The sequence below is a fragment of the Tiliqua scincoides genome, chromosome 4 (assembly GCF_035046505.1).
Source record: "Tiliqua scincoides isolate rTilSci1 chromosome 4, rTilSci1.hap2, whole genome shotgun sequence".
NCBI lineage: Eukaryota > Metazoa > Chordata > Lepidosauria > Squamata > Scincidae > Tiliqua > Tiliqua scincoides.
In genome coordinates this window covers 22,064,518-22,088,135 of record NC_089824.1, presented here as the reverse complement: position 1 = coordinate 22,088,135, position 23,618 = coordinate 22,064,518, and the positions used below count along the sequence as shown (strand labels likewise).

Below are 23,618 nucleotides of genomic sequence, written 5' to 3'. Positions count from 1 at the left end.
TGGGTGCCTGGCCAGCACTAGCCTGGCACTAGCCCAGCGCCTGCCAGTGCTGGGCTAGCACGGGTGGTAGCCCAGCGGTAGTGCACGCCAGTGGGAAGCTTCTGTGCTGAGCCCAGGATTGGGCTCTGAGTTGTGTAATTTTAAATAGCTGTTTGTTCAGCAGACATCACTTGCACATTTCCCCCCATGTTTTTATCCACACCCTGAGGATTAGAAATCGCCTTTAAAAAAATTTTGAATATATTTTGATAGAGTCATCAGATTCTCATCTAGAGAGACAGCCTATACCAATACAAAATAGCTGTCATGTAGATTTCTAAACAGAAAAAGTGCATGCATTTTTCCAGAACTTCTCAGCAGGGTGTCCAACAAGCCAGAGAAACAAGCTTGGTTCAACAAGCCAGAGAAAACTGTATTGTACTTTTGAATTCTGCACTGAATTGAGAGACAAGGATTATGCAGTAGCAGACTGGATAAAGACCCATAAATCTAATTTGGTAAATCACCATTTTCCCTAACAAAGGAGCAAACCTGTTAAAGTCATCAAGTCACCACTATGAGTGATCACTCTAGATATGACATTCATTTTGAAGCATGCATGGATGAAATCAGCCTTCAATCAATTCCATGCTGCGATGATTTGGGGCTGATTTTTGTCTGTGTTGATTTTTTCTTCAGAGAATTTACAGTACTGAGCCTGAGTATCCTAAGGCTTGCATATGGTCTCCCTAAAGACACTCACTTTGCTAATGTATCTGTTTTACGGAGATGGTTATAATATGACTTTTTAAGCAGCTCAGTTATCATTTGAAAGGTTGACACAAGGAAACTGAAGTCAGCCAATTCATCAATGATCAGTTGAAAGAGCAACTACAAAGAAGAGGGAAAATTAACAATAAGTTCATTTTGGCCGTATATAAAACTACCATATATCTTATCCTAGTTAGTGTTACAATTCATGGGCGAATATGGGGAAACAGTAGTTACTTAAATGCAGACTTACAATAAAGTGTATGTCAAGGAAAATATCAAAAGCTCAGTGAAAGTTGAAACGTACTGATAGTGTTTAGCATTTTAGAGAGTGGGGGGGGAGGAGATTGTCAAACAATTTTGACATTTATCTACAAATCTCAAAAGCATCTCAATCAAAGCATTTCATACAGCTTAGGAACCAAAGAGGCCAGTGTTGGGCTTTCTGACTTAGGAGGGGGCACAGGATTCAGCAGCACAGTCTGTTGCTGTCTCCACCACTTCCTAGGCCTGATCCTCCATCTGGCTCACCTTTCCCCACCCAGTTCTGCCCCCTCCCTACCCCCTGCCCCAAAAGCCTCTCTGCCAGCCAGAAGTACTACTTACTGATGGCCACTCCCACTATACATCTTCTTGGCACTGAGGCCCAGCACCAACTGGAACTGGCACCATGTCCTCTCTGCCAGTGCAGGAGTGCCTTATAGCACAGGCGTGACAACTGGAGCTGGTGGTAGGCAAGGACTGCCAGCACTGTAGCCTATTGGATTGGAACCCAAGTCTTGGTCCAGTGGCATGAAACCTGCGCAACCATTGTGTGCTTTGGGGGCATTGGTGCAAATGGCCAGAAGCACCACACATGACAGTCACTGACATGTCACATGACATGACAGTGGCTTCTTGATGCTCGCCAGAGTGGGTAAATCAGTGCTGGGGGAAGTTTGGGGGAGGAACAGAATGGCTAGGGCAGGGAGTAGGATGGACAGGAGGAAAGAGGGGAAGTATCTTAGCAACCCTAGCACATGCTGAGAACCTATCCCCCTTTCCCCATAGGTGAAGGCCCAAGGTGAACCAATAGTAGCCATGTGGCCTACGGAGAGGTAAGGAAAATGTTTACTTATCTCAACCCCCCCCCTCCCCAAATGCAGTATGTGCTCTGGAAGCAGCGCTTCATGCTATAGGCAGGTGGAGGATAGGATTGGGCCCTCAATTTGGTGGTGATAACACAGTGGTCTGCCAGTGACCATGTAGATGTTTACAAAGCATGTCTCATCTTGCTACATTTTAACTAATACCCATTTTTCCTTTGCTAAGTGTGGCATAATTCATGAATGTTCACAATGATGTAGGGGACATAATTTAGTGAGGAAAGCTTTGCATGCACACATTTCAAGATTCAAGTTTCAGCATCTCTAGAGAAAGAACCTCAGATAGCAGGGCTGAGAGGGACCCTTCTCTAAAGTTATGGGGAGCTGTGGCCAGCCGGGTAGGACATATTTTATTTGTATGTTTCACATAAGTTTCATATTTAGCAGTTTCATATTTTATTTCATAGATGTTGAAATTGTACAGGTGTACCCTAGTATCTGCGGATTTGGTATCTGTGGTTTCGGTTATCCGTGGTTCCGTGGATACCGGGGACGCCCTTTTAAAAGACAGGAAAAGTGGAGGGCAATGCTAAAAATAGCTCTGTTTAACCTTAGCACTGCAATACAGCTGCATTTTCAGGGCTACAGGGAGTCTTCCAGGTTGCCTGCAGCCTCTTCTTGGTCACTCTGAGGCTCCTCCTTTCCCGAATGTCACCCCAGAATGTATTGTGACCAGGAAGAGAATGCAAATCCCTGGTATCCACAGGGATGTGCGTATCTGGAAAAGAACCCCAATGGATACTGGGGCAAGCCTGTACATCCCACCCTTCAATGTAACGCTTTTCTAGGGTGGCCTATATCAGTTAGATAAATAGCATCGATACAAATGGATAACAAAGATTAAAACTGCAAAGACAAAAATAGCAGCAATCAATACACTTTCTATTACATATTAAAATATATATTCCTATGTTATACATGTACCTTTTCAACTAAGCATGGTATCATTTCCAGTGGCAATGACTGGTGACTCTTCTGCATCTTTTTTATATTGTGAACCTTTTAGGGACAGGGAACCATTTATTGATAGATCTTGCTACACTGTGTGAACCACTTTTTGTTTAAAAAAATGGTATATAAATATTCTTCATAATAATTAATAATACATAGATTTCAGTTTGAGTAAGGATAATGGGAATGATGTAAACATCTTCAATATTTTATGCCTTCACTTAGGTAAATAAGTTGCTCGAATATGATGGTCACATTTCAACATGAATTCACATATGGTAATTAGAGATGAGTGAAATTATATTAAGACATGGAGGCTACTCACAGGTAGTTTATGATTAAATCCTTTCACTTGTATGACCAGGCCATGCTCCCTAGCCAGGACTTTGTACCCCAACTGAGCAACATCAGCTTCATATGCAGATTCAGCAAGGTTGTGTGTGAGCATATTTACAAAAATATCAAAAAGCACTACACTGGGAGGGAAAGAATAGGACAACATGTAAAACACAGGATTGACAAAAAACAAAGGTACTGACTTGTAGAGGTGTTTGTTTCTGGTAAGATAGGATCACAGCCTCTTATTGAACACAATGGGCTTACTTCTGAGTTTAAAAAGCCCTCCATTTTCAAACACCTCTAAATGAGGGGCAGCCCAATCCTGAGCTCCTACGGCACGGGGCTGCAGTGGCACCAAGATGGCTACTGCCTCATCTTGCGCACCTCGGGAATCTGCAGGTGGCGCTTCAGGAGAAGGGGACTTTTGTTCCCTTTCCCCAAGTAAGGGAAGTAGCCCTGCAATGGGGCTACTTGATTCACCGCCAACCAAAAGGTTTGACTTACCGCAGGTTCCAAACCCACATGTGAGAATCCACAGAGGACGCCCCAGACATGACCAGACCAGGAAGTCACATCTAGGAGGTCTTCTGAGTCACTGGGAGGTCGCACATGACCTCCCAGTGCTTCAGAATGCCTGCTGGAGCATTTTAACAGGCACCACTAGTTTTTGTGGCACTAGGTTGCACACAAAAACAGTTTGGATCATAAATTTGATTATTTGCAGTTTTCAGCGTCTGTGGGAGTTCTGGGAACAGAACCTGAGGATCAACCTGCATACCCTGTACATTTCCAGTATTATTCAGCAGACTGAACATTGGAGACTTTCTGTTCTTGACTTTTCTTTCTTTTTCTTGGGCATACTAAGGCTGTGTTTTCCACACCCTATACCGGGGTGGCCAAACTGTGGCTCAGAAGCCACATGTAGCTCTTTGCCATTTAATGTGAAGTTTACGGAAATATGTTGGCTGAGTAACTTTTTGCACCACAATTAATATAAAAGGTAAATAACAAATGTTCAAGCTTTATAATTATTTGGCAGGTACAAACTAAGAGTCCACTGTATTAAAACGTAAGTTTAATGTTCATGGTGAGTAAATACGTGTAAGCATTTAAATGCTTCTTAAATGCTGCAGCTCTCAAACATTTCTCCAGTGGCTCTCAAACATCTGTAGTTTACTGTATGTGTCTCAAGTTAAGCAGGTTTGGCCACCCTTCCCTATACTGATAACGCCTTTTGTAGTAGCAGAAAGAGAAACCTATGTGCTTCCATTACACGTTTACTCAGACATAAGTTCCACTATGCTCAATGGGGTTTACTCCCAGGTAAGTGCTTATAGGACTGCAGCCAGAGAGCCAAATCCAACATAACTTCTTTGGTATCAATGCAGTCCTGTCAATGAGGCATACGCTGCAACCCATGGGGGAAATTTTGAATACTGGAGGTGTCCTCAAGGTAAAGAAACATTTGCTGCTAGGGGTAAGCTTTCACTGCCCCAATAGATCTATTCAGACCTAAGCCAGCAATTTTGTAAGCCACAAATCCAAGTGAACCTGAGTAGGTGGATCAGGAAGGCAGATAGGATATTGATGAAGTTGCTGCCACTGATAACTGCCCCCTTCCTGCCCTCAACACAACCTATCCCGGCTCTGGTGCCTGCCTCTTACTTCACCTTCCCACACCATTTCTCCTGCCCCTGCCTGTCCCCACACCAAGTTACCAGTACCAGGGCTTCCACAGTGGCTGCTGTTGCCTGGCTGCCAGCACTCATTGTCTGTGGCAACAGTCAGGCTGCGCTCCATAGCACACTGCATTTTGCAATAGTGATAAAACGTGCAGCATCATCGGAATGCGCATTCTGGTGACACAGTGGCAGGGTAGGACTGGGGCCGTGATCAGTGATAGCAGTTAATCCAGGCTTTCCCAAATGTGCAGATGTTTCTCTCCAAAACCCTGTAATAGACTTCACATTTCTGCACATCATGCTGCAATGCTTGCAAATAAATAAGTAAATAAATTGGTATAGAGATGTTCAGTGACATGAAAAATGGCGAAAGCAACACTTACTTCATGGCTGACCGCTGTATCAATGGAGACACCAGATGGAAACTGATAAAGGCTGAAGAAAGGAGGAATGAAAGCAACAAAAGATTCAATGCCCCATGTTTCCTCCTCTAAATTTGTCCATTATTTGATATCAGTTTCACACAATCGCTTCTGAATGGATGTTCAGCTGTAATGATATACATTACCTGAGACTCTTCCCCCACCCACACAACTAAGTGATACCAAATTTCATTCTTTCTTCTGGTTGGCAACCTTCAGTCTCGAAAGACTATGGTATAAGCCTACAGCACCTGGTATTCCCAGGTGGTCTCCCATCCAAGTACTAACCAGGCCTGACCCTGCTTAGCTTCCAAGATCAGACTAGAGCAGGCATGTGCAGGATAACAGTTGAGCCTTCCTCAAAATCCATTATTTCTATGAAGCTTTCAGTTTAATCCCCTAGTCTTTATCCCAAAGCAGAGATGTCCAAACTTTTGGCAGAAGGGCCATATCATCTCTCTGACACTGTGTCAAGGGCTGGGAAAAAAAGAATTAATTTACATTTCAATTCTGAATTTACATAAATGAATATATTAGAGATGGAACTTATATGAATGAGTCAAGGTCTTGCAATAGCTCAAGGCCTATACAAGGCCTTGCACTAAGCAAGGCTGGCCTTTCCTTCACTGATGCTGCTGCATCACAGACATGAAACAGCAAGCAGTGGAGGGAACCCTTAGCCTGCAGCTCACACGAAAGGTTGAACAGTCACCCTCATGCTGAGAGCAGTTGGGTTGGGCCAGTATGGGCTCCAGCAAGTCTCCAGAGGCTCTTTGGAGACTGGGGGCTCTTCTTGGGCTGGATTGGGAATCCCTGAGGGTTATAAATGGCCCCTGGGCCAGGGCTTGGGCACCCCTGTCCTAAACTAAAACAAAACCAAAGTACATTTAGATTTGCTAATAAATAACAACAACAACAACAACAATAAAGAATAAAATCAGTACTAAATGTCTCTCCATTCAATATCACCTAGATATTTATCATATTAAAACTGCTGCAATTGCATAAAGATAATTTTTTGCAGTTAATCCAGGCATTTTGGAAAAGCCTGAAAAGGCATTGTTAGGCGCACACTTCTTCCCCAAAGCAAAATGTATTGATTTCATTATAAGAATTCATATACTTCTGACCAAAAGGCCCCCAAACAGAGCAGTTAATAGTTATTAGAACAGTACATCACAATAAAATTACTATACTAAAATAGCTACCACAATGAAACAGTGTCAAATTCCAATTTTAAACATATTGGCCAACGTTGGATCGGGCCTTCTGCTGGCACTGACTGCCGTAAAGCACTCCGTGTCAGTTGCAAAAGGCGCTCTGTCAGTGCACCACTTGGTGTGCTGCTAGGAAAGCCAACAAGAAGCACTGTGCCTTCCAGTCCCTCTTGTTGGTTCTCCTGCTTGTCAGAGTAGGTAAGATGGCAGTGGAAGTGGGAGGGGTGGCAGGAGGACAGAATGAGTGCTGTAGGGGGAGAAATGGGGCAGGGAAGGGTGGGAAGGGGTGAGGGTGGATAGATTGGATCCCATGAAGGGGTACGGATTGGCACTGCCAATATCTTAACACCCTTTCCAGGTCTGATCCTGTGTCACAAGTCAATGCTGACAAGTGACAGCAAAATAGTTGTCACAGGTACCTCTCTGTGCCACAGAGGTTCTCTCACCTAGAAGAGACCTCTGCAACTGCCCCTCCCCACTGTAGAATGCAGTGGTCACCATTTTGTCACCACTGCACTGACAGGGGAAGAATGAATAAGATTGGGCTGTAAGTCAAGGATGAAAACAACAATTTAAACAGTAATCACATCTCCCCCGACATTCTGGACTATCACATTGCTTGAAATGTGAAAAACCCACCTCCGTTCAGTGGTCTTCAGTTTGCTGTGGACCCAGCTGCCTCATGTTCTCACTGGCAAGCATCAAAAAACATGATCAGGTGTGAGAGCAGGAGGTGGCTATGTAATGGAAATGCGCAAGATCCCTCGAGGAGATAGGGTGTGGTGTCAACAGTGACCCCTTGCTCTGGCAAGCAAGCATGGGGTTAACACCAGGGCCTTCAGGGCCTTAGATTGAAGTGAATGTGCTGCACAACTGCAACCACTTGGAGGCAAAATGGCCCATAGGGTTAAAAGCAGAACCTGCAGGAAGGAAAAGGGTGTGGGTAGTAGAAGGAGCAGAAGGTTGGAGGAAGGAAGGGAGAACTAAACTGATGGATTAATGGACTGAGTGCAGAACTAGGGCCATTGTTGGGGAGCTAATTAGCTTAAAGTGGGCATCGGTGATGCTTGGACCAGGAATTTGGCAAAACAGGCTATCAAAAATTGGAGTGGACCAAAGTTCACTGAATGGAGGCTTGGTATGGTGGAGGTATGGTGTCATGGTATGGTGTCTTGGTATGGTAGAGGTATGGAGGCTTGGTATGGTGGATGTATGGTGTCACCCCCTTCTGAAAGTATCACCTGATGCAGCCAGCAGTGGCTGCATCCCCCATTGTGATGTCACTGGGTGGCAGAATCTATACCAATTCAGGTAATGAGTTCACCTTGGTCAAGACACAAGCGGTGAAATGTGAATGCCAGCATTATACCATGAGACAGTTTAATAATACCAGATACAGAACAAAAAGAGCTTGCATCTTGCAGACATTAAGGCCCAAATCCTAATGAACTTTCCAGCATTGGTATAGCTGTGCCAATGGGACGTTTGCAGAATCCTGCAGTTGGGTGGCTCTCAAAGTAAGGGAATGTTTGTTCCCTTACTTCAGATTTGCATTGCCCTTATGTTGGTGCTGGAAAGTGGGTTAGGATTGCGCCCTTTATCAATCTACCCACCCACCAAATTCCTATATAGATACACCTTTTGTTAACTTCTTATGAAGCATTCATTAACTCTTTTCTTGTCTGTTTTCCCTGAAGGTACTTTGTTGAGGATTTTCTAACGATATGAGCTCTCCAGAGTGCTGATTGCTTTTAATATTAAACTAAATATCATTGTAGCCATTCAAAAGCTGAAATTAAACATTGCAACCATTATTTAGCTGGCTCTCTACCTTAATAAAAAATGTGTGCACTGGTTGCTTTTGAATTTTACCTTTAGGAACAGCAAATTTATTGTCCTTCTTGTACCACAGACAGCCCTCATGTGTGTTCAATATTCTCGATGGATATTCTGCATCATCATCAGTTGATTTTAATACAGTGAAATCGGTGGCTAGTGTAGGGAATAAATGACACAGGTTACTAGACTTGGGGCCCAATCCAGTGGGCCATTGCGCCAGCAGTACATGTGTAAGAACATAAGAACAGCCCCACTGGATCAGGCCATAGGCCCATCTAGTCCAGCTTCCTGTATCTCACAGCGGCCCACCAAATGCCCCAGGGAGCACACCAGATAACAAGAGACCTCATCCTGGTGCCATCCCTTGCATCTGGCATTCTGACATAGCCCATTTCTAAAATCAGGAGGTTGCACATACACATCATGGCTTGTACCCCGTAGTGAATTTTTCCTCCAGAAACACATACCTACCATGTTTGCACATACCTACCATGACTTGTAACCCGGGACTTGTACATACCTACCATGACTTGTAACCCGGGATGGACTTTTCCTCCATAAATTTGTCCAATCCCCTTTTAAAGGTGTCCAGGCCAGATGCCGTCACCACATCCTGTGGCAAGGAGTTCCACAGACCAACCACACGCTGAGTAAAGAAATATTTTCTCTTGTCTGTTCTAACTCTCCCAACACTCAATTTTAGTGGATGTCTCCTGGTTCTGGTGTTATGTGAGAGTGTAAAGAGCATCTCTGTATCTACTACCAGCTCTGGGTGTTGCAAACATGCCGTAAAGCACATTTGCAGCACCCAGCAAAGAGGTGAAGAGCCCCAACAGAAAGTAGCACTGCCAGGTGGGAGTGTAGGTTTTCAGGGTGGTGGAAGGTGTTCCTAGGTGAGAGGAGAGCAGGGTGGGGGGGAATGACCAGTCTGAGAGGGGGTGGGATGGCAGAGGTCTCCTCCACCAGATCCAATGCTCCGTGTTGGGCTCAGAAGCAAGATGCCTTAACAAGCAAGATGTATAACTGAAGAGGGGTCTCTTATTATAGCACTTACCTATGAATTTATTTTCTTCTGGCAGATGTAAATCTGGATTTAGTGCAAAGTCACTATCCCATGTCTGACTCCAGAATTTATCAATGTCTATGGATATATCAGAACATGTAATCACTAAATAAATTATTCAACATAGGGGTGACCCATCCGAAGCATTAAACTGGCACAACAGCGACTACTCTTAATGGAATCAAACTTGGGTTGAAATTCAGGCTAGATCAGATCCCTGACTCTACTCTCCATTCCAATGAACAAGAGCCAGATAACTGATTGCTAATAGCACATGTGGAAGAGCAGGAAGATCTAATTAGGTATCACTCTAAACATGTAAGAGTGCAATCCAAAGGTTGACCTAAGCTGGTGCAGGCTCCCTGTACTGGCCAAGGAGTGTTGTGAATGTGCCATAAAACACGTTTGTGGCTGCTCCTGAGCTGGCTAAGCTGGCACAGAGGCCCACACTGACTCCTGGAGCCTGGATCCACCCTGGAGGGAGTATGTTTGTGCTGGCCCAGGCATGTCAGCTCAGGGGGTTGCTTGGATTTGCACCAGGAATTTTGCTGATGTAGATTCGAGTAGCCCCATAGGGGTTGCTGGGGTATTACTCAGGGTAAGGGGGGAAAATCTCTTACCCTGAGGTGACCTCCAGCCACCTTCTAACCTGCACTGGATACAGCGCAGGCTAGTTGGCCTGCCTGTTCCAGTGCAGGGTAAGACTGGGCTGCCTGTTAAGTGTCTGGTTTTTTTATTTAATTTTAGTAAACAGCGGGAGTGGAGAGGCATGCACAAAGAGAATGGATGAATCAAACAGGCCAAAACCATGGCAAGCAGTAGTACTTTGTCCCACCAGAATTCTGAGTCCAAGCCTTGCTCTGTGTGCAGTATTTGATGGGGAAAGTAGCTTCCATTGGCTTTAAACTGATATTTATTTTCCCATTAAAAATTCAGGAGCGGGGTGCAACTGGGATTGGAACCACAGCAGAAGCAGTATATTCCTTTTTTACCTCCCCAATGCAGCTTTAGCCAATTTTGTGCCCCACCCCAAGAGCTATTTACTAAAATAGAACAACCGCCTGAATGTAAACTTTCATTTTTCAGGGTTATGTGCAGTTCGGCACTATGCACCTCATACTGAAGTCAGAAGCAGAGTTAAAACTGCATCTTACAGCCAAACTACACACTGGATTAAATGTGTAATTGGCCCTTTCATATCTGTTTTGCAGCTGAGGGCCCCTTGCATTCTGACAGCCCAATCCTGAGCTGCCCGGGGCGCCCAGGCTCGGTGGCACTGAGAAGGACTGCTGCTGGATCCTGCACCTCCAGAGAAGGGGACTTTCGTTCCCTTCCCCGAGTAAGGTAAGCAGTCCTGCAATGGGGCTACTCACTTTACTGCCAGCCAAAAGGTTGGTGGTAAAGTAAAGGCACTTGTGTAGGGTGCACAGCCCTACATGAATGCCCTGGATCCTGTGGAGTGGAGCTCCGTGGACCTGCCTCCCATCCCTCCCCCAGGCACGCTTCCAGGCCGCCCCCTTCCCCATGTCACATCTCACCATCACGCCTCCTGCCTGCCCTCTCTCCACCCCTGCCGGCTTCCCCCTCCCCAGAACGACTCCTCCCGCCCCCGCCTACTGTTCCGCAGCTCGGTGGTGTGGGAGACCTCTAAGCCGCAGAAGCTGGGCTACCACCCCGTGCTAGCCCAGCACTGGCCGGAGCTGGGTTAGCACTGGCAGGAGCACGGTGGTGAGGCTGGCAAGCGTGCCTTATGGCACATTTGTGACAGTGCTTGGCGGCACAGAGCCGTGACACTGAGCACAGGATTGGGCCCTGAGTCAGTACTTTTAGCCTCCCCATGATTAATTTCTACTAGGAGGAAAGCTCCGGAGGAAACTTCTCCTTGGAAGTTTGGGAAGCGTTAAGTCTTGGGAAGCATTAAGTCTTTGCAAGGGCGGGGAGTAGGCAGTGACGCGATCCCCAGCTTCGTGCTGCTGGGGACAGGGAGGTTTTTCAGCTTACCTCCACCTACGCTGTTCTCCAGGAGCTGCAGGGAGCCCTGCAGATGCCTTTGCAGCGTTCCCCAAGCCTTTGAAAAATTAAAAGTAGTGATCTAAAACCACTTCTGGTTTTCTATCGTGAAACCGGAAGTGGTTTCTGATTGTTATTTTTAACTTTTCTAAGGGGAGTCCTGTGGAGGCATCTGCACCCACTGAAGGCTGGCACAGGCAAAGGTAAATTGAAAACTTCCCCTCAGTCCCTGGCAGTGGCACGATCCCAGGGATCATGTTGCTGCCTTCTCCCCCTCCCTATCCCTTAAGGGGCCAGAAACAAGTGCTTCCCAGGCAGCTTGGGAACCACTGACCTACTTGATTAAGGTTTGTGAGGCACATTCTTAAATATATTTGCCATTGCTTTAAATAATTGTTCTACCTGATACAGAATATTGTGTCCCACACCATTTTTCTCTGAGGTTACACTGACTGCCGTGGGTGGGAGATAAGATAAAAATATTTGCTTTTTGAGGGATGAGGTGGCTAAGGGCATCAGCAATGACCTGCAAATAGAAATGAATATATTAACCAGCATTCAACTTAACTATTTCTGACTTGTAATGGCTCAGAGGAACTAACCCTCCCCCCCCCAAACTGAATTGACCTTTCTCCATACTTCTCAGGCCATTATGGCAAAACACAAACTGGAAATGAGGTAGTCTTTTTTTTGTATGTTTATATCTTGCTTTTTCTCTCTAAAGCTAAGAGTTGCCATTTAGCTTCTAAGAGGAAGTAGAGATCAGATTCAGTAACAGACCATGACCTGTATACCTGAAAATGGCAGGGAGTGGCACCTTGGTGGCAGGATCTAACTTTGACCTACAAATGTTTATTTCAACAGATGTGTGTAAGCTCAAGTAAACACTGAAATGTGTACCGGGAGGTCAGGGGCAAAGCCTGCATCAATACCCTTTTATACATATTAATTTCCCATTGTTAAAATGTCTCGACAGTGTGATTAGCCATAGCCCAATCCTATGCATGGCTACTCAGAAATAAGTCCCATTAGAGTCAATGGGGCTTACTCCCAGGAAAGTGTGGATAAGATTGAGCAGTCAGTCTTTTTTTTTTTTTTTTAAGCTGTGGGGGTCTGCTACACTTCCAATCCTGATCAAAAATACCTTTTCTACCCTAGGCTGGAGTTTCTATGGTGACTTTTGTTATAACATTTTCCTCACATATAGTGCCTACTTACTACAGGATTGTATTCAATAAATTGCTGGTCGCCTCTCAGAAAATCCTCCTTTCTATAGATGTACATATTTTCACATATCATTTCAACGTAGTCAATTGGATCAATCTGTGTAGGAGCAAAACATAGTTCAGATGTCAATGGAATAATGAGCATTTCTAGCACCCCAATCCTATTCCCTGATTGCGCCAATAGGTACGGCCGGTGCAACGAGGGTTCTCCTGTTGCAGGAGGTCCTTGGCTGGCTGTTGCCATGCTATGCACCATTGCCAGACAGGATTGGACAGTTAGTGAGTAGCGTACCAAGCATGACATAATTGGTGAGGATGAGCTCTTTTGTTTGGGTTTGAAACATGTGGATGCTAGTTAACAACACATAGTGAAAGGGCCAGTGTTAGTACATACATAAGAAAAGATGACAAAAAGTGAACATGATACCTGTTCCTGGAAGTGAAATTCATTGTTTTCGATCTTCTGAATATCTTCCCATACTCTAGGAGAGAAAAAAGTAGTGTCCCTATTACGACTCAAGAAAACAATCAAAATGAATTTCCAGGCAAGATAAACCACAGACATCAGAAGGTAATTTTTCTGCAGTGACAGTGACAGTTAATGGAGGATAGGATTGGGTCTTTAAACTCTCCAGGTAGTTCACAGCGTTAGGCTAACTAGCGGATCTCTGCGACCCAGGACACGATAACTAAGATAACACAGACCTACAAAATTGAGGGTCAGAAACGTTTTTCCCAAACTTTATGGTGGTTTGATATGAATTTGGGGTGCTGATTCCAAAAATGGCATCCATTTTGCCCTATCGCGTCTAGTTTTGGAGATATAGTATAGCCTCATTAGTGAATGGTTCAAGCAGCTTCCTCATGAGGAAGCTGCTTGAACCATTCACTAAAGAGGCTATGCCTTGTCTCCAAAACTAGACGTGACAGGGCAAAACGGATGCCATTTTTGGAATCAGCACCCCAAATATACCCAGGAATTGGTGTAACGTTTAAGGAAGCAAAATGTGTATTGGCCTGTGAATTAGAACAATGATGTTACTGATTCATACTGTGTAAACATTGAGAAGTGTTTCTTGATGTTATATTTATAAAGGCTCCTGATTTGCAGAAGGAAGTTTGCACAAGATTTCCCTAATTCTCACTACAACCTCTTGGACCCCATTAAAAGACTCACATGAGAGTCAGCTAAACTGAACAGGAGCTTCCTTCTACTTTGACAAGGTGCCTCCACTCAATTTTGGTTGATTCCCCCTCTCCTTCAGCCCTTTGTGCCCTACCTTACTCTGTTACAGAGTCATCAGACTTTCAGAAGCAACTTTTAGCTGGAGAAGAGGGGCTGCAGTGGGAAAGGCTTGCAAGATCTTACTTCCACTTACTGAAAACCAGGTTCCCGGTCATCGTCTACTGAAGAAGGGCTTTATAAAATTAACAGCCCAATCCTATCCTGTGCTAGAACAGGCAAGTTGGCTGGCCTGCACGGTATCCAGCTCAGGCTTGGGGCTGGCCTCAGTGCAACCTGCAGCAAGGGGAATCACTTCCCCTTACCCCGTGTTGTGTGACACCAAGCATGGGGCTACTTGGATCAGTGCCATCTAAAGAGGTGGAGCATATCCGAGCAGTCCAGTGTTAGGCTGGGATGCCCAGGAGGGGGGTTAGGATCCAGCCTAAGTGCCAGATCCTGGCTCTGCCGCCCTCCTAGACCTGGCCTGCCCATAGGCCTGCCTGCCTTCCCTGGAATGCCTGGAATTCCACCCTGGAATGCCCCAGTTTGACCTGCACTTCACCCTCTCCAAACCCTGGTGCTGGCCGAGGCGGCCTTACTTACCTGTCTGCCAGGTCTGTCTGATACTTACTTACCTGTCTGCCAGGGGAATGGGGATCCAACTTGGTCTGTATTTTCAAATATCTCTCCCTCCTCCCATAGTGGTGCAGAAGCACTTTTTCGACACCCAGAGGCCAGCGCAAGGGACTTGTGCCAGCCTAGAGTGCAGTTTGGTTTGCTCCCTAAGATAATCTGAACAATCAGGAATGCCCACTTCCATAGAGCAACAAGGGAAAGGGTCAAGCATGGATAGGAGCTTCTTGTTAGGTCTAAAGTATCATTATAGCATTAGGAGTAAGAAAAAAAAAGTGTATGGAAATATACACATGTCTGTTAATCATAGGAAGCTGCTTTATATTAAGCCAGACCATTGGTTCACCTAGCTTAGTATCATCGACCGTGACCCAGTGGTATCGCTAGTGGGTGCAGGCCACATTGGGTAACACACACAGAGGTGACACCACAACTATCCAAAATTTTTAATATCTTTGTATTTTCGAATAATACCATCATATTATAGTATATCAACCAATGCGTAATTTCATACAGAATGCAATGAATCAAACCATGTTGAAATATCTCCAATCTATCAAACGTTATAGCCAAAAGCCAGCAGGGCGGGACAATGGTACATCACCACGCCCATTGCCCATGGTGATGCCCCGCCCACTGCATGGGTGGAGGTCCATCATGGGGGTGACGCACTGGACTCCCGCTCCAGGTGATGCAAACCGTAGTGACGCCACTGCCGGTCCGATAGCAGTTCTCCAGAACCTGTAATAATTCCTAATACTTTAGAAAATGTGTTTTTTTCCATTGACTTATGCTTTTGCCAATTCTTTTAGACAAGAGGCCTACCTCTCAACTACAGCATCAGTTCCAATAGATACACCCAAAAATAAAAATGCATAGGAAGCACAAAAGGAAAAGATCAGTGAACTTTTATCACAACTAAAACAAACAAATAAAAATCACCTTTGTAGAGGCCCTTGTTTTTGCAACATCTTCAAGTACTGGAATATAACATGAATAATCTAAAGACCAAAAAAAAAAAAAATCTCATTCATTCCTTTTGACATTTGATTAAAAGAAAGTTCAGTGTGTAATAGCATTTGCCAGTTTATAAAAGGTTCACCATTTTCATTTAAATATGAAGCATTGTTCTAAAACATTTCATTAGTGGCACCTTACCCCTTAGATTAGAAGGTAACAAAAGGGGATACAATAGTTAATGGAAAATGTTGTTTTCCCCATCACAAAAAGCACACTTTCGCCTCAAACCTCACACTTACCTGCAAGTAAGTCCCACTGAACGCAAACATGTATAAAAGTGTGCTGTTTATTCATTATGTGGTAGACATGAGTGAGAGGTAAGGACCTTTTGAAGATGATAACTGAGCTGTTACAAGATGCTTTTATGTCTTATTATCCAAAAATACATTCTTAAATCTTGAAAGGTTGAAAAGTACCAGAAGTTTTATATGAGGCAAAGCAACACGTATGACAGATAAAAACATTATACTATATCCTATATATTATCCTATATGTCTTGCTAACTGGGTAAGAGGCACTTTTTCAAGTGGGTGCTCCTTTTTTATTTAGCAGGGGAGAGTAACTGGCCCTCCCAAGCAGTGTCTTTTCTAGTGGTCACCTGCTGGTGTTCTTTTGCATCTTTTTAGATTGTGAGCCCTTTTGGGACAGGGAGCCATTTAGTTATTTGATTTTCTCTGTAAACTGCTTTGTGAACTTTTAGTTGAAAAGCAGTATATAATGATAATGATGAATAGAATAGAATAGAAAATTTATTTGTCATTGTACCCATATACACAAGTACAACGAAATTAGGTGCTTTCGCAAGGTAAAACAAGACAAGACCCACAAAAAACAACAATACAACAAAGTCGGGCAGATTACATATACAATCACCCATTGCTAAAACTCTGTTCAACATATCACTGTATCCCTGCATTTAATCTAGATAATGATAATGATAATATTGACTGAATTTCACTCTAAACCATGGTTTACTTTTACATCTGAATCTATGTTAGTTCACAAACTATGGTTTGAACTTAGTTTAAAACCAGCTATGGTTTGCCTTTACATCTGAATTCACAGGCCATTGACAATTCCATGTGATGGCCATCGCCCACCTCAAAGCAATGCACATCATGGAGATGGGACTGAATTAAAGCAGTTCAGAACCATAGTTTGCCTGTCGTATGTCCAGAAAATTAAAATAGATTTAATAATTCTAGCTACAATGATTGTGAGAAATCTGTCACTTGAAAAGTTTGTATTGCAATTAGAACAAGTTCTTTATGGCCTATTTCAGTGTAGGATTATGTTTTGGAAATAAGCTAAGGATGTGTACCTCATAGAAATGTACAAGACCTTCATCTGTCAAAGTCACAGAAATGCTGAAGAGGGAAGAGGAAGAGTTCTGTTCAAATCCCGATTCACCATTTCCTCCATATAATGCAACGGCCCAAAACCTATTGAAAATCAAAGCCATGAATAATAAAACATATTGACCAAAAATTGAAGGCAACAGAGTCACTGTAAGCCCCTCCACTGAGTCAAAGAGTGAATGATTTTTTTTTTAAAGAAAGATACCTTTTGGATTTATAATGTGATAGTCCCCCCCCCAGATTAGTTATTATATAATATGACCATGACTATGAATATTTATATAACGTTTTTCAACAAAAATGTTCGTAAAGCAGTTTACATTTGTCACATATTTATCCCACCCTCCTATTAAGAAGCTTAGGGTGACATATATCATTCTACCTCCCATCAAAACTATCAAGTAGGTTAAGCTAAGAGAGAGTGATTGTCTCAGGATCACCCATGGCACAATCCTAATCACTAGTAGTATTGATGGAATGCATGTTCAGAAAGCATTTTGTGATGGCATGATGTCATGATGGCCTTTGTGCTGGTGCCTGCAGCCACAGAGATGCCTGCCAGACTGGGTATGTCCAATACCGGGAAGGGCAGCAGTGGGGACTGGGTGGGCCAATGGGGGCCCAAGAGGGGGTGGAATTGGGCACCAGAATACACCATATCCTATCCCCCTTCCTGGACCCAATCTACCTGCACAGTAATATTGCTGGTGCAGGTTTGAGTTGACCATTGCAGTGGCTGGGATTTGTCCTGGGGCAAGGGAACAAATGTCCCCTTACACCAGCCATTTTAAACCACTGTGCCATGGCACACTGGTGTGCCATGAATGGTCCCCAGGTGTGCTGGGGGAATTTGGGATTGGGTCATTTATTAGTAGGGTCATTTGGGGGATTTGCACCCTCCATTAACAGCACAGTGTGCCTTGCCAATTGTCAAAAAACCGATGGTGTACCTTGACCATTTTAGTGCCTTGCCAGTGTGTCATGAGATGAAAAGGGTTGAAAATCACTGCCTTACACCAATGAGAAATCCAACAGCAAAATTCTCCTGCTGAATACAGAATAGGCTGTGTTAGTGCCCATGCCTTGCTGATCAGGAATTTAGGGCGCAATCCTATCCTGCGCTGGAACAGGCAAGCAAAGAGACTATCGCAGGATTGTAGCCAGAAGCAGCTTAGCCAGAGGCAAGGGGAAACTTTTCCCCTTACCCCTGGGTAAGGGCCACTGGTCTCTATGGGTTTCCTTGGACTTGTGCCACCTCTGGAGATGGCACAAGTCAGAGGAGAGCGAAGTGGATTGAAGCCACTCCGTTCTCCCCGGGAATGGGAGTTGGGATCTGGATCATAACTGCCAGATCTCAGCCCCGCTTTTTGCTGCCTGCCTGCCCGCCCCTGGGGCTGCCCACCACCCACCCTCCCCCTGCCCAGGAACACCTCCCTCCCGCCTACCTTTTCCGCTTGTGTCAGCCCGGTCGACACAACCATCCGAGGGAAAACTGGCGCGGAGACTTATGTCAGCCTCTGCAGGCTGGTGCTTCTCAGAGCGCCGGCCCAGCTTCCTCTCAAGGAGGTGCAAATGTGCTTTACGGCATGTTTGCGACCCTCCCAGGCCTTGCACCTGGCCAAAGTCCTTTCTAGGATTGCGCCCTCAGTTAGAATTGGTTGCCAATGAGCTTCATGGTTGAATGGGAATGTGAAGCTAAGCTACTCAGAGTCTTCTCCTGCGCACTAATCCCATATTATCTGCTGCGCACTAATCCGAATCCCATATTATCCTCAACATCCTCAAAAAGTCATGTTTTGAGGTTTTGGTACAATGCAAATTTTTATATTTAATGTAACTAAGGCTAGATGCTAAAACTCACACGCAATGGGTAACTTTGTAGAAACAATTGCCGTTTGAGAAACACAGTGTGGCTGTTTGATTAGCTGTGTAATATTTGAATGATTTGGGGGTCTTTAATGAGATGTAAGCATTTACAAGTCTTCTCTTGGCACATTATGACTGTCCTAGCAGACAGGATTAGAATTAATCTGCAGTTTAACCCAGAGGAACTGCTTTTAAATAGGGATCTGAGCAAATTCCTCTCTTGCCAAAATCTGTGATGAAATGCTGGTTCTGGATACCTCCTGCTTCCGATGGGATTAGATTTTATGAGATAAGGACATGTCTACAGCTTCTGCACATTCTTGATATTTGAAGGAAAACATGTTTTTAAATGCATGCACTATGCAACAGCTGATTGGGTAGGGAATGTATGAAATTGCTTGAAGAAAACATATTCAAACGTGCATTAAAAAACTGGTTTATTTTTTTTAAGCAGCAGCAGTGAGTAGAATGAAAATCAGAAGAAATTATGTGCTGTGAACAGAATAATTCCAAATCCACCCACGTAAATAACTGAAGTCTGAGTAGCCTGGTTAATGCAAGGGATCGGTTTGACGAACCATTTAATAAATAGTGGAATAATGTCAGGTAATATTTACGGGGTGGGATGTGGAATGGCTTGATGCTTTCATTTGTTGCTTTTCTAACTGTGATAGATCTGGTATGCATATTTTGATATTTGAGTTATTAACAACAACAAAAAGGGTGTGATGAGGACCTAGGAGAGGGGGGTAAAGGGGTATTGTACACGGGCCCAGGGTCAGAAAATGAGCCCAGGAGCCAAAGGAGGAGCCCCAGAAATTTCCTGGAATCCTACATTTTTGTATATACTCAGACTTGTATGGGATCCTGGGGACACTGGCAAGCCATATAAACTGGCTCAAGGAATGCATACATGACATTCCTTAACTAGGGTGTTATTTAACTAGGGGTGTAAACCCCTGCTAATTGGGTAAGAGGCACTTTTTCAAGTGGGTGCTCTTTTTTTTTTTTTTTAGCAGGGGGAGAGTAACTGGCCCATCTCATCCCAGCAGTGACTGTTCTGGTGGCTGTCTGCTGGTATTCTTTTGCATCTTTTTAGATTGTGAGCCCTTTTGGGACAGGGAGCCACTTAGTTATTTGATTTTATTTTTCTCTGTAAACTGCTTTGTGAACTTTTAGTTGAAAAGCGGTATATAAATACTGTTTAATAATAATAATAATAATAATAGGGTGACCAGATACAATGGAGGACAGAATGCCTATACCTTTAACTATGGTATAGAAAAGGGGGGAGGAGGAAGAGCCAACAGTGGATGAACAGACATGTCCCCAGGAGCTCCTGGGAGATAGTTTGTTTTCCCCCAAATACTGCAGGTTTGAAGAGGACCTGAAGATCTTTGTTAGGAGAGATAAGATCTTCATTGGTGCAGGTATCTGGGAAACTGAAAGCCCGACGGGGGGGGGGGGGGCTTTCTTCTCAGAGGAATCTAACCATTTATGACAGTATTGGAGGAGGTGCAGTGATCTGCAATCAAGCTGCTGGCTCAGTGCTGAGATGCCATATGGAACAAAAAAAAGTGTGAAGTGTAAAGTTTAAGCTGGAAATTTAAGCTAAGCAAATGTTAATATTGTCCCTGACTCTGATTGACTGATTTGGCTAAAAGCCCTGGATATATTGGAGGCGTTAATGAGAGACTTTTTATGGAGGTTGAAAGTGCTCTTTTTCTCTGTCGTGGAATAAATTGGTGGTGGATTATAATTACAACTATAACTTGGGTGTGAACTAAAATCCAGAATTATTCTTGGACATAATTGGATGTAATTATAATTCTCATTAGATTTGAAAGAGGTTTGTTTTCTCTGCACCAGAGATGGTGAAACTGTTTTCTTTCATTTTGTTTTTCTCTCCGTTAACCGAACTGGACTGTTATCTGCAAGAGGTATGTAAGGAATGCGGATGGCAGAATAGTAATGATGTGGTGGAACAGAGGAGAATAATATGTTGTGGACATCTAGTGAACTAGAGAGAAATTGCAAAATGGACTCTGTTCCAGAAATGTGGATACAGAAAATCTTGATTAATATGGAAAGATTGCTTGTTATGGAGCGACAATAGCTGAATTGGTTCTCGCAGATTCAAACCTGTCTGGAGACTCTTTCCCAACAGATAGATATCTGTAAGGAACAATTGGAAGATGTGAAGAAACAAGCAGAAGCTAAACAAGGGAGTAAAAAAGCGAACAAGGAGGAAAAACAGGATGATCAACAGGATTAAGAAGAGGTGCTGATGGAGATTAAGAAAGATAAGACGGACAGAGTAACAAGAGTGCACAAATCACAAAATTTGTTGGAACAAGAAGGAGAAAATATATCCCAGTTAACTGGAAGAATGAACACACCCTATATAAGAAAGTGTGGATTTATCAGATTTTGTTATAGAGATAAATATAAAGATATTACAGGAGAAAAAATGGAAAGTAAGAAAGAAAAAGAACCCTGAGGGATAATCTGAGGGTTAAAGAAAATTGGAGAATTTATTCAGCTAAAAACAATGGTCCAAATTTATTTGAAGAAAAAAAAAACGAACATGTATGAAATTGATAAATATGAATTAGAATGTATTTAAAAAAATATAGCTGGAAATGTAAACATGTGGAAGAATTGTTTTATATGTGATTATTATGCCAAAGAAAAAAGTATAATTAGATTGGAGAATTAGATTGGAGTTGAAATAGCTGAGGTGATAAATTAGATTATTTTGTTTTAATATTAATGAGCAATTGAAGTTAGTTTACGCTTGGTAGAAAGTGAATATTTAGAAAAATATAGTATAGGGCATTAGGGAAAATTTATTGTATATTATATAAATAAATTGATAAATCAATAAGAGGTAGGAAATAGAAGAGTAAGTAGATTAGGAGATATAGTATGATTAATTAGTAATGGTATATGGTACGTATTTAGCACTCCTAAATGTATGTTATATGTTTGTATGTTTCTGTGCGTAAATAAAAAATTAAAAATTAAAAAAAACAAAAAACTATGATATAGAAAAGGGAATTTGGGTAGGTGCAGCTCAACATGGAAGGGTTTAAAAATCTTCACCTGCCAAACTCCCTTCTTCTATACAACAGTTAAAGGTAGAGGCACTCTGTTCTCCATTGTATCTGGTCACCCTGTCCTTTACACAGTGTCAAATCTGGGAGGAAACTGGCCTGCTACAGTCATCCCTTGGCTTGTGGATCTGTCTACCATGAAGAAGTGTAGAGGAGCTCTAGGACATACGTGCAAGACTACAGCTGCTGCAGAAGCAAGTTCTGGTATGCACAGGACACTTTCCATTCTAGTTTGAGCCTAAATATGACCATGTTAATTTTCTGCATGATTTTCTATATTGAAAAGATTTTAGAGAGTGTGTTTGGTGTTCTGTATTACTGTATCCAGCGGCCAATGCCACATGGGTAGGTAGACCTGAAATCCACAGACTTTTCCAGCTGTCTCCACCCTCCTCGAACCCTATTTCGCCTCTCCCTGCCCCTATTCTGCTTGCCTGTCACCACCCTACCCTGCTCCATTTCCCCCAAGGGGCCCAAAAGAAACTTTTGTCCCCCCTGATAAAATTCCTCTCAGACACTCTGGGTGTGACCATTTTAAGGAACAGGATATCAATCTGATCAGCTGTGTGCATAACATCAAGATAAGTAATTTGGGATAATGTTGTGGTATTTAAAAGAGTCAAACATTATCCCTCTTCTCTGAGTCATATTATTGCCTGTCAGTCTTCAAAGGAGATACTTTAGTATTTTTACAAATTCCATCATGGCATATCAGATTCCCCAGTAACTTTCCCTGTTTGCCCAGCCAAAGCTTTAGTCCTACTTTCTCCTAAGAAATGAAAGCACGCTGCCTTTGCCCTCATGTCCTATCAGCCAGGAGAGGTACTGAAGAGGCTTCACTCTAAAAACAAGTGGAGGAAAACTGTTAATTATCTAATGATATATATTATCATTAATTATCTATCTATATCTATATCTATATATGGGTAGAAAACAGATTATGTTTATTAAGCCTGTTTGTTCCTTGCATACACGCAAACTTTTTAAAAAAGTTTTTTCCCCCACACAAACACATGTTCTATTCAGTGGTGTAGCTAGTAGGGGTGCAAAGCACTAAGTTTTGCAGGGAGCCTCACTGCAGCGTGCAAGAGCCATTGGAGCCATTCCAGGTGGTGGGGAGCAAAATGGAGGCACATGCCCTAGTGCTTTGTATCTTCTCTAGCTACACTACTGGTTCCATTTCATCTCTCCATAGAGGGGGAGGGGCCTCTTGCAAGCCATGGTGAGGTCCCTGAAAAACTTAGTGCTTTGTATCTTCTCTAGCTATACTACTGGTTCTATACTGTCTCTCCATAGAAAAGATTACTAGACTTATCTTCCAATGAGAAAACAAAGAAAATAAATTGATCAGCCCTACCAATGCCTCATGAAGGCTGTTACTGTATTAGCACTTTATATCGCCGTTACCAAGCAAACTCATTCCTAGTTGGCCTCTGTTATTTATCTGCAAGATATATTCAAAATTACAGTCTAGATCAGGGGTAGATCAGGGGGATCCCCTGGGGGCTGGGGGATAAGAATAGGCCCTCAGTTTGGCTGTACTTGTCGTAAGAGGCAACTAAACAGCCACCGGGTAGATGGGACTCGTCAGCCTGGGAAGGCAGCTCACCTAAGAGAAGGAAACTCTGACCTCAAACCTCCACTGCCTTGTGGCTACATTCAGTTATGGAAAAGGCTTCAGGAGTCAACCTCGAGGCAAAATCCGGAGCCAGAGTCCCTGAGGCAGTTCATGGCTGAACACAGTCACGTTCTGGCA

The 23,618-nt window shown here is 43.4% G+C and overlaps 1 protein-coding gene across 1 annotated transcript in view; it reads right to left on the bottom strand.

Moving 5' to 3' along the window:
- The window catches only part of LOC136648273 (nardilysin-like), a 53,434-nt gene that overhangs the window by 17,891 nt on the left and 11,925 nt on the right, over positions 1 to 23,618 (bottom strand). The window contains exons 11-21 of the mRNA XM_066624389.1: positions 22,626 to 22,703; positions 16,844 to 16,964; positions 15,445 to 15,503; positions 13,072 to 13,126; positions 12,637 to 12,741; positions 11,821 to 11,944; positions 9,400 to 9,486; positions 8,379 to 8,498; positions 5,251 to 5,302; positions 3,172 to 3,322; positions 743 to 870 (exon numbers count right to left, since the gene is read on the bottom strand). Of these exons, the coding sequence (XP_066480486.1) occupies positions 743 to 870; positions 3,172 to 3,322; positions 5,251 to 5,302; positions 8,379 to 8,498; positions 9,400 to 9,486; positions 11,821 to 11,944; positions 12,637 to 12,741; positions 13,072 to 13,126; positions 15,445 to 15,503; positions 16,844 to 16,964; positions 22,626 to 22,703 (1,080 nt within the window). The remainder of the gene's footprint in view (positions 1 to 742; positions 871 to 3,171; positions 3,323 to 5,250; positions 5,303 to 8,378; positions 8,499 to 9,399; positions 9,487 to 11,820; positions 11,945 to 12,636; positions 12,742 to 13,071; positions 13,127 to 15,444; positions 15,504 to 16,843; positions 16,965 to 22,625; positions 22,704 to 23,618) is intronic.